The sequence below is a fragment of the Bubalus bubalis genome, chromosome 8, assembly GCF_019923935.1.
Source record: "Bubalus bubalis isolate 160015118507 breed Murrah chromosome 8, NDDB_SH_1, whole genome shotgun sequence".
In the NCBI taxonomy this organism is placed as follows: Eukaryota; Metazoa; Chordata; class Mammalia; order Artiodactyla; family Bovidae; genus Bubalus; species Bubalus bubalis.
The window spans coordinates 32,481,028-32,497,515 of NC_059164.1; the positions used below are offsets into that span (position 1 = coordinate 32,481,028).

At 41.4% G+C, this 16,488-nt stretch overlaps 1 protein-coding gene across 2 annotated transcripts in view; it reads left to right on the top strand.

Annotated features, from left to right (window-relative positions):
* LOC112577761 (ATP-dependent translocase ABCB1) overlaps positions 1-16,488 on the top strand; it is a 111,089-nt gene that overhangs the window by 7,291 nt on the left and 87,310 nt on the right. For both annotated transcript variants that reach the window (XM_025290988.2, XM_044946554.1), the window contains exon 4: positions 13,167-13,338. In XM_025290988.2, the coding sequence (XP_025146773.2) occupies positions 13,167-13,338 (172 nt within the window). The remainder of the gene's footprint in view (positions 1-13,166; positions 13,339-16,488) is intronic.

The following is a 16,488-nucleotide window of genomic DNA, read 5'->3' on the forward strand; positions in this document are numbered from 1 at the left end:
GGGGTACCCTGTCGCCATGGGCTCTAATCCTGGCAGGTTTGAGGTCAAAGTCCCAGGCACTCATAATAGAAGTTAGCAATGGGTTATTAATTACTATGGCTTAGTACCTGTCACTGTGCTTCTGTGCTGAATAACTGAAAATCTGGAATTTGAAAACCTTATTATACTTCTTTGTCTTATTTTCTGGTTTCATGGTGGCCACTTAGAAGCTTTTCTTTAATCAGATTTGGAATAAGACAGGCTGGTTGATGAGCCCTCTTTACCTGTATCCGTTTTTGTTTTTTTCCCTGAGAATGCAGATATAGGGGAACTGTGCAGTTAGAACCTGGAAGACTTACTGAACCAATTAAGTCTTGTAGTACACCCCACTCCAGTACTCTTGCCTGGAAAACCCCATGGACAGAGGAGCCTGGTAGGCTGCAGTCCATGGGGTCGCTAAGAGTTGGACATGACTGAGCGACTTCACTTTCACTTTTCACTTTCATGCATTGGAGAAGGAAATGGCAACCCACTCCAGTGTTTTTGCCTGGAGAATCCCAGGGACAAGGGAGCCTGGTGGGCTGCCGTCTATGGGGTCACACAGAGTCGGACATGACTGAAGTGACTTAGCAGCAGCAGCAGTACACACTTTGTAATTCAGACATAACGCACCAGACACTTGTAAAATTTGTGTATGTGTGTGGGGCAGGCTATCTTATAAAATGAATATTTGTAAAATTGAATATTAAGTATGGTTACAAGCATAAAAAAGAGCTGTTTTTTACACTCCAGTGATGTTATATGCACATCTTCTTGCACTCCAGTTGCTCTTGATAAAATTCCGCCTTTGAGCCTGTCTTTTCTCTCTTTGGAATTTTGGGGAAAGGAGACTGTGTACTCGGGTTATTCTCAGAAATAACCAAGTGACAGTTTTTGTTTTACATTTCATTTTATATGCTTACATTAAAAGAACCTTTGGTGTTAAAATAGTGTTTATTCCCAAGATTTAATTTCCAATTCTGTTATTTTGAGACTAGAATATTTCTGTCTTATTTAATTTCATTTTTTATAAGTAAGTTAAATTTAAAAAATTAGTCTTATGTTTTAGAAAATTTATCAGACCTAATATATATAGAGGTAAGACTATTAAACCAATTCAGGCCACCAAAGAATAAAAATCTGGAGTTTGAAGGCCAGGTGATAATTAAAACACAAATACAGCTTTTTATGCCATGTGTTGCAGTAAATACTTTCTATGTGAATGCGTTAATCTTTACAACTTCTTTGGAGATAGATACTGTTATTGTTTTAATTTTATAGATGAAGAAAGGGAGGTGAGACTTACTAACTTGCCCAGGAATACTCGTCAGGGCCAAGATTCAGACCTGAGAAATTCACACTAAATCATAGTACTCAGGTTGGCATAGGAAGGAAGGAATATATTCTTAGCTTTTTGATGGAAAGCTATACTGAATGTGTATGTGGCTTTTCCTCATGCCTTTCTCTTAAAGGAGTTGACACAGAAAACTGAACTTGTGTATAAAATCTATATAGACAGGGACATATTCAGAATGTTTGACAGTTAAAATGCTGATGCTATTAGTGAGAGAGTCAATTCCTAGGCAGGTTGATAAGAAATCAGGGGGTCCCCAAGGAGAGAGGGGTCTGGAATTCTCAAGGAGGAGGAAAGGACAAACTTTTTTTGTCTACATGCCTTAGTCTTAGTCAATTACACAACTCAGTTTAAACTCTGTACTAGGGATTATACAACAACAGTGTATCCTGCTTGAGGACAGTTTCTCCTTCCTGAAAACCTTATGGCTAATCCTGTTATCTTAAAATGTGAATTATGAGAGTAGGTCTGCTGCTGCTAAGTCGCTTCAGTCGTGTCCGACTCTATGCGACCCCATAGACGGCAGCCCACCAGGTGCCCCCGTCCTTGCCTGGGATTCTCCAGGCAAGAACACTGGAGTGGGTTGCCATTTCCTTCTCCAATGCATGAAAGTGAAAAGTGAAAGTGAAGTCGCTCAGTCGTGTCCAACTCCTAGCGACCCCATGGACTGCAGCCTACCAGGCTCCTCTGTCCATGGGGTTTTCCAGGCAAGAGTACTGGAGTGGGGTGCCATTGCCTTCTCCGAGAGTAGGTCTAGTAAGATCTTTACAACCTCCAGACGTTCTTTTGATTCATTGTAATAACTAATTAAAAGGTATATAACTCCATTGCTAACACTAGTGAGGGGGCACTCCATCCCCCTTCTGATGTCTATGTCAGAAGCTTTCTCTGTTCCTTTTATACTTTAATAAAACTCTATTACACAAAAGCTCTGCGCAATCAAGCCTCGTCCTTGGCCCCGAATTGAATTCTTCTCCCCTGGAGGCCGAGAATCCCGGTGTCTTTCGTGGTTCAGCAACAACCTTTCATTAGCATTGCTGATTAATAAAAATTTCCAGCTAAGATAAAAACTCGTGTGTGTTGGGAGTTTCCAAGAGCCCCGGGTTTGATGATTCACTTGGGGGACTCACAGGACTCAGCTTATTGCCATACTCATGGCTAAGATTTAGTACAGAAAGAGGACAGAAAGCAAAATCAGCAGTGGGCAAAGGAAGGCGGGAAAGGTCCAAGAGAAGCGCCAAGCGTCCTGTCTGGTGGAGTCGACTTGATTCCTCCAGCAGTGAGTTGTGCCGACTCACTATGTGAAATGCTGTCGGGGAAGCTCGGTAGAGACTCAGTGCCCAAGGGTTTCTGACTGGGAGCTGATGATGTAGGCACAGCATGTACCAAAATTGCAGACTCACAGAGGAAGGCAGACACTCAGCATAAAGCATGTTGTTTGTACAAATTGTTCGGCCACTTCTATCAGTTAGGGTGATGGTTACTCTTCCCAAAAGCCAAATTCTAGATGCCAGCCAAGGGCTAGCCTTGAATGCAGGCTCAGGCTTGCAATGTTAACTGTTTTCTGTACACCAGCCCTGTTAACTTTTTTCTAGTAGAAGACTTTTTTCTAGCAGTCTTGAGGAAATGATGACAAAGAGGTAAGAAATAGATTCAAAATTTTTCTACTGGCCTTTATTTTCTATCAGGCTTTGTTGCAACATTTTGTTGTTGTTTAGTCACTCAGTCATGCCCGACTCTTTTGCAACCCCATGGACTATAGCCCGCCAGGTTCCTCTGTCCATAGGATTCTCCAGGCAAGAATACTGGAGTGGGTTGCCTTGCTTACATTAGAGCCAGAGCCTTTAACAGCTTTAATCATTTATGATAGTATGTGATTGGTTACATTTTTATTTGCTTGGAATTGAAAGGTTCTTTGATGCAGTTACCTTGTGGCCACCTGGTCATTCCTCATTGGAGATTTTACCATCTGGCTTGGTGTCTCCCTCTCTGCCCCTGCTGCTCCTACTATCTTGGGTGACTTTTATGGTGTTATAAGGATAACCACTCTTTCCCTCCCCTTTATTCCAGCCACCCATGCACACACTTAGATCCTAGATTGGTTATTTGAAACTGTTCTACATCCAAAGTGCTGTTATGAAGCAGTTAGATAGAATTAGCCAGCTATCTCCTCTGTCCTCAATCTGCTCACTGTTTCCCTTGGATCCTGAGTCCCCTGACCTGTCAATTTCCCATCAGCCCCTTCTTGTTTCCCTTCTCTTATCACCTTAGAGCAATGATCATCGCTTTGTTATGCTCCTGCCTGAACTTCAGACTTCCTTTCACCTGTCACTTGTCAAGCCCAGCCCAGGCAGATCGACCATCTGTTTCCTTGGTGCCTGAACCCCTACATCTGATGGATTCTGGAGAAAAACCTCATGGCAGCATGTATCCCACACAGAAATGCTACTCTTCCTCTTCTCACTGAGTATGTTAAGCCTTTTACAAATTTCCCACGTCTCCCCACAAGCTCCAGCTCTTCGTGGATGACACCCCTTTTTTTTTTAATTTCACAAACCAAATGGAAGTCCCATGACAGAAGTTCCTCAGCTCTTCTCTCAGTCTACAAACACACTGGTACCCAGGTCAATTGCTTCCTCCTTCCCTCCTGTTATAACAGAGGAAGCATTTGGTTCTTTAATCACCCTCTTGTACACTGTGCTTTGGCTCCTGTATCCTCTACTTTCTCAAGGACCTTACATTATTATTATTATCCTTTCTCTTCTGTATCCTCCATCTCTCCCTCTCAACTGGGTCTTTCTGATTGGTATTTACATGTCACCTATCTTTAATTTCACTAATGCCCTCCTTCATTTCACTAAGCCTCCTCTAGCTTGCTTCACAAATAGGAGGTGACTTTGCTTTCTGTTTCATCTCCAAATCACTTCTTACATTCTAATTTGGCTCTGTCTCCACCACTCACTGAATTCAGTGGACAGTCTCTGCTGACTTTTAAGGAGCACTTGATGCTGTTCACCATATTCATTCCTCCTGTTTGCTTCTGCGATGCCAGAGTCTGCTCGTTTTCCTCCCGGTTCTTTGGTTCTTTTCTTGTGTCACCTTTGCCTGTGAACTTAGAGCTCCTCCACCCCCAATCCTTGGAGTCAGTGGTATTGTTGGCCTTTCTCTAGTTTCACATGGCCATTTCTAAATCATTTTCATGCAGAACTCCTTTCATATTTGTTTCATTCTGCACAGTTATAATACCTTCTATCCATTGGCAGTGATATGCCTTCTACTGATTTCTAGTCACTTCTGCTTCTCCATTGAGAACCTTGGGATTTGATTGCTTCTCCTTTGTTCATCTGTGGGCTCCGCATTCTTTTATTTTTGTCACCTTATTAAAGTCTCCTAGGTGCCACATTCTTTGACCTCTTCAGTTCCAACAGCCTTCATCCCTACCTTCCTTTAGTAAATTGCACTATGAACAAAGACCTTTGGTTTATCATCTGGGTGGACTCCCATCTCTGCTGCTGTAAACTCAGATGAACCTCTTCCCCCTGCTTCCCCCAACTACTTCTGATCCTTCTTGCTTGGCCATTCTTCCTTAGTATCCTTTTTTTTTTTTTTGAGTATTTATTTTCTGTTGCTGCTAGCAACAGTGGCTTAAAACAACACAAATGTATTATCGTGTGGTTCTGGGGCCCCAAGTCTCACTGGGCTAAAGGCAAGGTGCCATCAGGGCCGGATTCTCCTCGTGGCTCCAAGAGGGAATGTTTCTCTCTTTTTTCAGCTTCTTCAGGCTTCCTGCCTTCTTGGACTCCTGGCCCCTTCCTTACTTCACTCATCATTTCTCCAACTACTGCCTCTGATCCCCGTGGCTCCCTTTTATAAGGCTCCTTATGATGCCATTGAGCCCACTGGGATAATCCAGGATAATTTCTCCATCTCAGTATCCTTAATGTCTGCAAAGTCCTTTTTATCATGTAAGGAAGCATATTCACAGGTTCCTGCGATTAGGTTGTGGTCAAGCCCGGGAGGTGGAGCATTGTTCTGCCTCCCACTCCTGCTCTGGACTTGGTTCTGTCAACCACTCTATACCTCCTCATCCCCCTCCTCCACGTTAGCTCCTCTACAAATTATCCTACCCATAGTAGTCACATCAAGTCACCTGAGTTCCTGCCTGAAAACCCTCTAAGGAAGGCCTTTCTTTTACACTCAGATGGGAGGTTGAGCATAAAAACAAACTCCCTCCTCTGGCCATCAAAGGCCATCTATAGCCTGACCTCTGTCTCATCTCTAATTTCACGTCAGACAGGTCTCCACCTTCTTCTGGCCACAGTGGTTGTCATGTCTGGTCCTTGAAACACACAGGGCTTGTATTCACCCCAGGATCTTTGTGTTTGTTCTTTCTGCCTGGGATTCTGCCTTAGGGCAGAGGGGTTTGGTGTGTTTTCTTCATTGCTGTGCTCCAGGATCCTAGAACAGTGCCTGGAACTTTAATAGGGACTTGCATACTGAATGAATGTTGAATATTGTGAATGATTGTTAAATATGTCTATTTTCTCTTTATTTGCATATTAGTAAAATATAAGCTTTATGAGGAGTGATAGCTTGTCTTAGTCACTGTAGCTAGTAACTAGAACCATGCTTGATCCTTCAGTTCAGTTCAGTAGCTCAGTCATGTCTGACTCTTTGCGACCCCATGAATCACATAGCACGCCAGGCCTCCCTGTCCATCACCAACTCCCGGAGTTCACTCAAACTCATGTCCATCGAGTTGGTGATGCCATCCAGCCATCTCATCCTCTGTCGTCCCCTTCTCCTCCTGCCCCCAATCCCTCCCAGCATCAGGGTCTTTTCCAATGAGTCAGCTCTTCGTATGAAACTCCAAAATATTGGAGTTTCAGCTTTAGCATCAGTCCTTCCAAAGAACACCCAGGACTGATCTCCTTTAGAATGGACTGGTTGAATCTCCTTGCAGTCCAAGGGACTCTCAAGAGTCTTCTCCAACACCACAGTTCAAAAGCATCAATTCTTCGGCGCTAAGCCTTCTTCACAGTCCAACTCTTATATCCATCCATGACCACTGGAAAAACCATAGCCTTGACTAGACGGACCTTTGTTGGCAAAGTAATGTCTCTGCTTTTGAATATGCTATCTAGGTTGGTCATAACTTTCCTTCCAAGGAGTCAGCGTCTTTTAATTTCCTGGCTGCAATCACCATATGCAGTGATTTTGGAGCCCCCAAAAATAAAATCTGACACTGTTTTCATTGTTTCCCCATTTATTTCCCATGAAGTGATGGGACCAGATGCCATGATCTTCGTTTTCTGAATGTTGAGTTTTAAGACAACTTTTTCAACTCTCCTCTTTGACATTCATCAAGAGGCTTTTGAGTTCCTCTTCACTTTCTGCCATAAGGGTGGTGTCATCTGCATATCTGAGGTTATTGATGTTTCTCCTGGCAATCTTGATTCCAGCTTGTGCTTCTTCCAGCCCAGTGTTTCTCATTATGTACTCTGCATATAAGTTAAATAAGCAGGGTGACAATATACAGCCTTGACATACTCCTTACTAGGTGCTTAATAAATGTTTCGAATGTTGAATGAATGCATGCATAAATGAATGAAGTCATTGACTTTGGCCTCCAGCCAGGTACCATGGTAAGATCATGTTCGCCATCTTGCCTGCTGGATATTGCCTAAGCCTCTCCCCTGCCAGCACCTTCTGCTTTGCCCTGGGAAGTCTACCCCTTGACTTTCAGTCCTGATCACCCTGTCTCCTGTATGGTTCTGGTTCATCCCCTCTCTCTTCCCTTACGTATCTGACCAAACAGTTTTCATTTCCTTGTATTTAAAGGGCTCTAATTGTAAATAAACTTCTGTATTAGATTTCCCTGGAGAAGGAAATGGCAACCCACTCCAGTATTCTTGCCTGGAGAATCCCATGGACGGAGGAGCTTGGTAGGCTACAGTCCACAGGGTTGCTAAGAGTCGGACACTACTGAGCAATTTCACTTTCACTTTCTTACATTTCACTCTATGTATTACATTTTTTTTGTCTACTTGATCCCTTACCGTAAGCTCCTGAAGAATCTTATTTTATGTTTTTAAAACCGATGACAGTACCTGCTTATATTGTATATTAGTATTATATCATACGGCTAATAAAGGTTTCTATTATGAAGTACCATTTTTAGCCTCATAACAGCTTTGTGAAACTTTCTGTTCATGAGTATTTTCCTCATTTTATAAGTGTAGAAACTGAAGGTCAAGGTTATTAAGAGATTTTTTTTCCCTCCAAAGTCTCCTTTTGAGTAGATGACAGAGGTGGGATGTTGCCCTGAGGCTTTTGTCCTATTCAGCAGTGTTACTACTGCCCTCAAATTGAAAGGTTGTTGCTGAGCCGTGAAAGATGCCGGAATTCCTCCACTCAGAGCTTTTGTGTAATAAAGTTTTATTAAGGAATAAATGAGATAGAAAGCTTCTGACATAGGCATCAGAAGGGGGCAGAAAGAGTGCCCCCCTGCTAGTCTTTAGCCAGATGTTATATTGCTACTAGCAGTCTGCTAATTAGAGAAAGGAAATGTCTCAAAACTCAGAGACTGGCACCAGGCCCCTCACCTACAATGTGCATTTTGAGATAACACTGGCACAAGGTGAGTTGTCCAGGGCCATAAAATGATTGACATGAATCTTGAAGAAAGACAGGTTTCCAAGCAAATAGTCTCATTAACACAGCTTAAGAGTCTGAGTCTTGCATGAGTCTGTCAAGTCCTTCTGAGGCTTAGGCAGAACAGACTGGAAGACGAGTCTAGGGTAAATGCATAGGCCATTAACATAGCTTAAGACAAACAGTTCCTTAAGAAAAACCGCATTGGTTAGTTCAAGGTTTGAGAAAAGTTAAGCTTGGGTGGAACCAAGTGTCATCAGGGCAACACCAAATTTTAAGAGAAACCTCTTGTTAAATTTGTATAGAGAAGGGGGAAAAATCTAACACTTGTTTGTTTCCTCCTGCTGCTTAAGAGAGAGAGAAAAAATGTCTGACACTTGCAGCCTGATTCCTCCATTTGGAGACCCCTGGCCTTCCTGCCTGTTACCCTCTCAAAATCTTCTTACCACATCCCTCCAGAAATCAGTCTTGCCTCACGTCACAAATAACTACGAGGTTTTGTGCTTTTTCAAATTTGTCCTCATTCTCAGACACTTGTTTGTATCTGTGCTCACTTTTAGCTCATCCCTTCTAGCCTGAGATGAAGAGACATACCTTTCCCTATTGGAGAACCTTTGCTCCTTTTAAAAAGTTTTATTTTGATTTTTCAACCACATAGAAAGGTGGAATAAAAAATATAACCTATATACTCATATAACCATTGTCTATAATTAGTAGTTTTTAACATTTTTTTACATACATTTCACCTGGAATTATAGATTTCATGATATTTTCTAAGTACCTCCGTTTCTGTCTCTTAATTTTCCTACCAAACATTTTCCTCTAAAACATAATACAGGGATTATATTTAACAAAGTGAATGTTAATTCCTCAGTATTATCTAGTAGTTCATATTTGAACTTTCACAATTAGCTCCCCTAAGTGTGTCTTACAGTTGATTTGTTCTGTTTTCTTCTCTTTTTAAATAACATTGACCTGTTGAAAATATGGTACCAATTTTCCTGTAGAATGCTTCACCCTCTGGACAATTTCTATTACTTTGTTCTGGTGTCATTTAACTTATTATTCCACATCTTGCATTTCTTATATGCTAAAAAAGTAAAAGTCTTTCAGTTATCTCCAACTCTGTTATAACTGATAGACTGTAGCCCACCAGGCTGTTCTATCCACGGGATTTCTCAGGCAAGAATACTGGAGTGGGTTGCCATTTCCTTCTCCAAAGGATCTTCCCGACTCAGGGATCGAACCCAAGTCTCCTGAAGCGTAGCCAGATTCTTTACCATCCGAGCCACCAGAGAAGCCCTATATACTGAGAATTAAGTCTAAAGATTTTAATACATTCCTGCTAAATATTTTTGGTAAGAAAATTGCACAGGGAATGCTGTGTCATGTGTCATCACACCTGGAAACATCACATGCCAGTGCATTTTACTTTTCTGTGGTACCGAGTTTGATCGCTTGATAAAAGTGATGGCAGATTGGATTCCTCCATTGTGGAAGGAGCTCTACCCCCTTGCAGATATGAGGGGTCTTGGGGCATCAGGGAATATCTTGTATCTCCTAATAATTGTTGTGTCTTGCCTGCTGATGATCCCTCACTCCAGCTTCTCAAAATACTTATTTCTCTTATTTTCTAGGACATTGTTGCATCTCAGTTTCCCTCCTGTATTTTTACCAATGCTCTCTTTGACTCATTTACCTACAAACATGTAGAAGATTTCTTTAAATAGTTATCCCTTGGCATTACAACCATCTCTAGTAACCATCATCTCTCTTGCTTTTGTCTTAAGGTCATAAAAGAATGGTCCATGTGCTATCTACATTACTTGGTCTCCAAATTATTCTTAGTCACACTCATTATTTCTTGCTAGACTACTGGACCGCCAGGGAAGTCCCCCTCCTTGCTTTTCAACCCGTGGTAAACTTTCAAATCTGGGAGGAAGCATCACCTTCTTTATGAAGCTTTTCCACAAAGGACAGAATGACCCATTCGCTCAAGTTTGTATCTTCTCTACTCTGTATACCATGCTGTCAAGGCATGCAGAATATGTATTGAATATCCTTTTTTTTTTTTTCCATTTGAATTGTATTTTCGGTATTTATTACTGGATTTCTTCAGTCATTGAATAGCATTTAGTAAATGTTTATATTCATGGCCCACTTTTTTTTATTCCAGTCAGTGATTAGTTTTTGAGGTGGACAGTACTTTGGGAGTGGTGATGAGGGAAATCCTTGTATATCAATTATCTTTTCTTCCTCTATTGAGGAATTCAATACTTTTCCACTTTATAGCTTTTAATAGAAGGTAAATCCACCTGCCAATGCAGGAGATGCGGGTTTGACCCGTGGGTCAGGAAGAGCCTCCCGAATGGGAGAAGTATTAATCACTTCCCATGTGGGCCTGTCACAGCCCCAAGCCCACTCCCCTTACTGTGTCCTCTTCTCATCAGGTTTGCGTCTCAGGAGCTCACTCTTTCTTTCTTGTGATTTGCCTGCAATTAAAGAGTTTATGCAGATCTGCTCTGCTCTTTGGGAAGCATGTATCTAACTCCTTGCTTTCCCTTTCCTTCTCACTGTGGAGGCCTAATTGGTTTCCCAGGTAGTTCAGTGGTAAAGGATCTGCCTGCTGCTGCAGGAGATGCAGGTTTGATTCCTCTGTTGGGAAGATTCCCTGTAGAAAGAAATGGCTACCCACTCCAGTATTCTTGCTTAAAGAATTCCATGGACAGAGGAGCCTGGTGGGCTGAGGTTGCAAAGAGTCAAACATGACTGAGAATGCACGCCGGCATGGAGGCCTAATTACATTAATACCACTGAACATTTATGCCAGTGCTGCTAGGCAGCAGATGTTTGACCCAAGCCACTTTCTGAAAGCAGCAAAACATGTTTCCTCAATGGTGTCCTCAGAAGGACCTTTGGCAATCATGGTGTTGTAACCAAGAAAAATCTTGAGCTGAAAAGTGGCTTCCACTCTTGGGAATCAGAGTCACAAATACTATATTTCTTACATTGAGCTGTTATCAGTTCAGTCGCTCAGTTGTGTCCGACTCTTTGCGACCTCATGAATCGTAGCACGCCAGGCCTCCCTGTCCATCACCAACTCCCGGAGTTCACTCAGACTCACGTCCATCGAGTCGGTGATGCCATCCAGCCATCTCATCCTCTGTCATCCCCTTCTCCTCCTGCCCCCAATCCCTCCCAGCATCAGGGTCTTTTCCAATGAGTCAACTCTTTGCATGAGGTGGCCAAAGTACTGGAGTTTCAGCTTCAGCATCAGTCCTTCCAAAGAACACCCAGGACTGATCTCCTTTAGAATGGACTGGTTGGATCTCCTTGCAGTCCAAGAGACTCAAGAGTCTTGTCCAACACCACAGTTCAAAAGCATCAATTCTTCGGTGCTCAGCTTTCTTCATAGTCCAACTTTCACATCCATACATGGCCACTGGAAAAACCATAGCCTTTGTTGGCAAAGTAGTGTCTCTGCTTTTGAATATGCTTTCTAGGTTGGTCATAACTTTCCTTCCAAGGAGTAAGTGTCTTTTAATTTCATGGCTGCAATCACCATATGCAGTGATTTTGGAGCCCCCAAAAATAAAGTCAGCCACTGTTTCCCCATCTATTTGCCATGAAGAGATGGGACCAGATGCCATGATCTTCGTTTTCTGAATGTTGAGTTTTAAGACAACTTTTTCACTCTCCTCTCTGACTTTCATCAAGAGGCTTTTTAGTTCCTCTTCACTTTCTGCCATAAGGGTGGTGTCATCTACATATCTGAGGTTATTGATATTTCTCCCGGCAGTCTTGATTCCAGCTTGTACTTCTTCCAGCCCAGCGTTTCTCATGATGTACTCTGCATAGAAGTTAAATAAGCAGGGTGACAATATACAGCCTTGACGTCCTCCTTTTCCTATTTGGAACCAGTTTGTTGTTCCATGTCCAGTTCTAACTGTTGCTTCCTGACCTGCATATAGGTTTCTCAAGAGGCAGGTCAGGTGGTCTGGTATTCCCATCTCTTGAAGAATTTTCCACAGTTTTTTGTGATCCACACAGTCAAAGTCAAAATAGATGTTTTTCTGGAACTCTCTTGCTTTTTCCATGATCCAGCGGATGTTGGCAATTTGATCTCTGGTTCTTCTGCCTTTTCTAAAACCAGCTTGAACATCTGTTATAGATCTCTGTAATGTTCCAGAATGTCCTGTGCATCTCATGAAGCCCTCGTATGTAAGAGAAGAAGGAAGATGAAATTAGGCACGTTCAAGGTGGTATGGCTGTAAATTGGTACAGCCATGGAACACAGTATAGAGGCTCTTCAAAAAAATAAAAATAGAACCACACTTCTGCTCTTGGGTATAGATCCAAAGAAAATGAAAACATTAATTTAAAAAGTTCTCTGCACCCCAGCGTTCTTAATAACAGTATTTACAATTGCCAAGATGTGGAAGCAACTTAATTGTTCATTGACAGATGGATGAAGAAGATATGATATACACACACATATACATACAATGGAATACTATTGAGCCATGGAAAGAGTGAAGTTATGCCTTTTGCAGCAACATGAGTGGACCTAGAGTGTACTATGCTTAGTGAAATAAATTAGAGAAAGACCAACACTGTATGCTATCGTATGTGTAATCTGAAAAATAAAATAAATGAATATAACAAAACAGAAACAGACTAACAGATACAGAGATCAAGAGTATTATCTGTGGGGAGAGGAAAGGTAGGAGGGGCAAGATAGGGGTAGGGATTAAGAGGTATAAACCAACTGTATAAAATAAATAAGCTACAAGGATGTATTGTACAGCATAAGAAATATAGCCATTATTTTATAATAACTTTAGAGTATAATCCATTAAATTATTGAGTAACTATTGTATACCTGAAGCTAATATATTGTAAGTCAACTATAGTTTAATTTTTATAAAGTGAATAGATTGAGTCCAATATAAAGAAGAAGGTCAAAACTCAAAAAAGAAGAAGAAGCCATTGCCTGTTTCTCTTACGTTATTAGGCCACGGTGGTTGCAATAGTAGTCTACAGCTAACTGTTTAGATTTTGGATACATTTGAAAAGTAGAGTTAGCCATCCATGACATCGTGCTAATTGTTCCTATTGTCTGTATTTTCTCCTTTTTTAGTTTCGCTATTCAAATTGGCTCGATAGGCTGTATATGGTGCTGGGGACTTTGGCTGCCATCATCCACGGAGCTGGACTCCCCCTCATGATGCTAGTGTTTGGAGACATGACGGATAGCTTTGCAGTTGCTGGAAGTTTCAAAAACATAACTTTTACAAACATGACTAATGGAAGTAAGTGTTGTTTGTGATACTGATTTTTTTGAAAGCTTGATGAAAAATCATTGACTCAAAGTGAAGTTTGTGGAGAGTCTTCACTAAGTATGCATTAGTGTGTTTAGTGCTGCGTGAGATGGAGGGGTCATATCTGTAATGAATTTGAGAAGATGATATTCACAGTCATTAGAAAATACAGTGAAAGTGCTGGTAGAGATAGATAGGAAAAGAGAGAGCTCTATGAAGTCAGAAATATCCCACACAGTTTCAGGAAAAGGTATTGGAACCTAATCTGGTATTTGAATTTTAAGTAGGAATCAGTTACGCAGTTCCCTGACATATTGATTATGGGTATAAGAGACAGGAATCCAAGATGATTCTAAAGTTTTTAGTCTGAGAAACTGCATAAGCTGGATGCACTTACTATCAATTGAGATGAGGAAGATAGAGGGAGATCAGTTTTGGCAGTAAATTCCAAAAATTTAATTTTGGGCATCGTCACAGGTTGGGCTTTTTGGAAACATGAAAATGGAGAAATGGGGACAAGAGAAGCTGTGTGTGTGTTTAGGATGGGAGAATAACAGCTTGTTTGTATGCTGATAGAAATTATCCAAGATAGAAGAGAAAGTGATGCTTTGGGAGAGATGGAGAGATTCGTTTGAGTGCTGTCCTTGAGAAAGGAAAGAAACTTAAGCTTAAGAGGAAATACTTGCTTGAAGTACAGGCATGAATAGTTCACCAACAATAACAGGTGAGAAGACAGTATTTGAATGTTAGTGCTCAAAGGTTGGTATACTTGGACATGAGGACTTGTAGAACTTGTGTTCTCAGTCAGATAGGAAGCAAGACATTTGGCTGATCAAGAAAGGAAGCCTAAAATAAGTTCTGGGAATTCCCTGGCCATCTAGTGGTTAGGACTCCACCCTCTGCTGAGGGCCCAGATTTAATCATTGGTCAGGGAACTAAAAAAATCTCCTAAACTGCATGGCATCGCCCCCCAAAAAAAACTAAAACAAGTTTCTTAGCAGAGTAAGAAAGTGAGTGGACTAGGGTGTCACACACTTTCATGTTCTTGAACTTGATTGAGAAGAAGAAACTGGCTCATAACTGTGAGCTCCCAAGTCACCTTTGGTCAAGTGTACATTGATTCTGACTAAACCGCACAAAGACTTACAGCCTGATGTGCACTCAAGTCATGGAAACCTTGAAGAGGCCTGTTTGTCCATTCCAGGATTTAGTGACATAGATTTTTCCGGACCTTTAAGTCCTGATGATTGCTGTGAATCCTTTCCCCCAGAAATATGCTCGTAGATATGCATGCCATTTGGGGGGCTTTATGGGTCCTCTGATACCTGTCTGTGGATGCTAGGAACTTTTTGTGTGTGTGTGATGCTGAAGAGCACATTCTTTACCCTGTGGCAGGACTGCTTCAAATTATGTGAATGCCAGTATTGAGTTGGGCTAGAGAATCTTACTGTGTGTCTGAGCTCTGTAAAATTCTCATGTGTTTGTTAAGCCCCTTCAAAGGGACCGGCCAGAAGATGTTGCACTGCATTTGGACTGGCACCTTTCTTTCACACCAGTCACCAAAAGGAAATGTTTAAGGCTCTCTGTGTTCATTGGTTCCCATGCATGCTGTAATTTAGCAATATTCTTTGGAGTTGTGTTACCACCTTACAATGCAAGAATCTTTCAGTGCTCTGTGGTAGCTCAGCCAACTTCGTATGTACATCTGTGACCCATTTTGATCTTACTCATTTTTAATTCAGTCCAGACACACACATTGATCTAACTGTGGGAGGCTTCTACTTACCCCGCTGTGCACCTTCATGTACTCCATGGAGGGCCAGCGCTGAACCCAGCTGTGTTAGTCAGGAAATACTGGACTGTTAACACAACTGTTGAAAGTTGGCCCAGTCTGGGAAGAGTAGACTATCACGTGGCTCCCTGCAGCTAGCAGAGCTGAGCTCACATGGGCTGTGTGGATCGGTCTTTTTCAAATTTTATTTTTATTTTTTAAAATGTTTTTATATGTTTATTTTATATAATGTTTAAAGGTTATTTTCCGTTTCCAGTTGTTATAAAATACTGACTGTAGTCCTTGTGTTGTACAGTACATCCCTTGTAGCCCGTCTTTACCCAGCAGTTTTGTACCTTCCCCTCCAAGCCCTGTGCTGCCCCTCCGCTGCGCTCCCCCCTCCACTGCTGACCCTGGTTTGTTCTTTGTATCTGTGAGTCTGTGTCTCTCATTATGTTCACTAGTTTGTTGGGTTTTTTTTAGGTTCCACATATGATTGATAATATCATACAGTATTTGTTTTTGACTTATTTCACTTAGCATAATGCTGTAGAAGTTCACACATGTTGCTGCCAGTGCCAAAATTTTGTTCTTTTTTGTGGCTCAGTAGTGATCTATTGTATATGTATATATACCCCACGTCTTCTTTAAGCTTTTATCTGTCAGTGGACACTTAGGTTGCTTCCATATCTTGGGCAACTGCAAATAATGCTGCTATGAACATTGGGATGTGTATTCAACTGGTCTTTTGTTTGTTTGTTTGTTTGTATGTTTGTTCTTTATTGACAGAGTTGACTTACAATATTGTGATAGTTTCAGGTATACAGCAGAGTGATTCAGTGTTTTTGCAGATTAGATTCCATTATAGATTATTATAATGAGTATAATTAATTCCCTGTGCTATACCTTATATCCTGTTGCTTATCTATTTTATTTTATTTTATTTTTTTAATTTTATTTTATTTTTAAACTTTACATAATTGTATTAGTTTTGCCAAATATCAAAATGAATCCGCCACAGGTATACATGTGTTCCCATCCTGAACCCTCCTCCTTCCTCCCTCCCCATTCCATCCCTCTGGGTCATCCCAGTGCACCAGCCCCAAGCATCCAGTATCGTGCATCGAACCTGGACTGGCAACTCGTTTCATACATGATATTTTACATGTTTCAATGCCATTCTCCCAAATCTTCCCACCCTCTCCCTCTCTCTCAGAGTCCATAAGACTGTTCTATATGTCAGTGTCTCTTTTGCTGTCTCGTACACAGGGTTATTGCTACCATCTTTCTAAATTCCATATATATGCGTTAGTATACTATATTGGTGTTTTTCTTTCTGGCTTACTTCACTCTGTATAATAGGCTCCAGT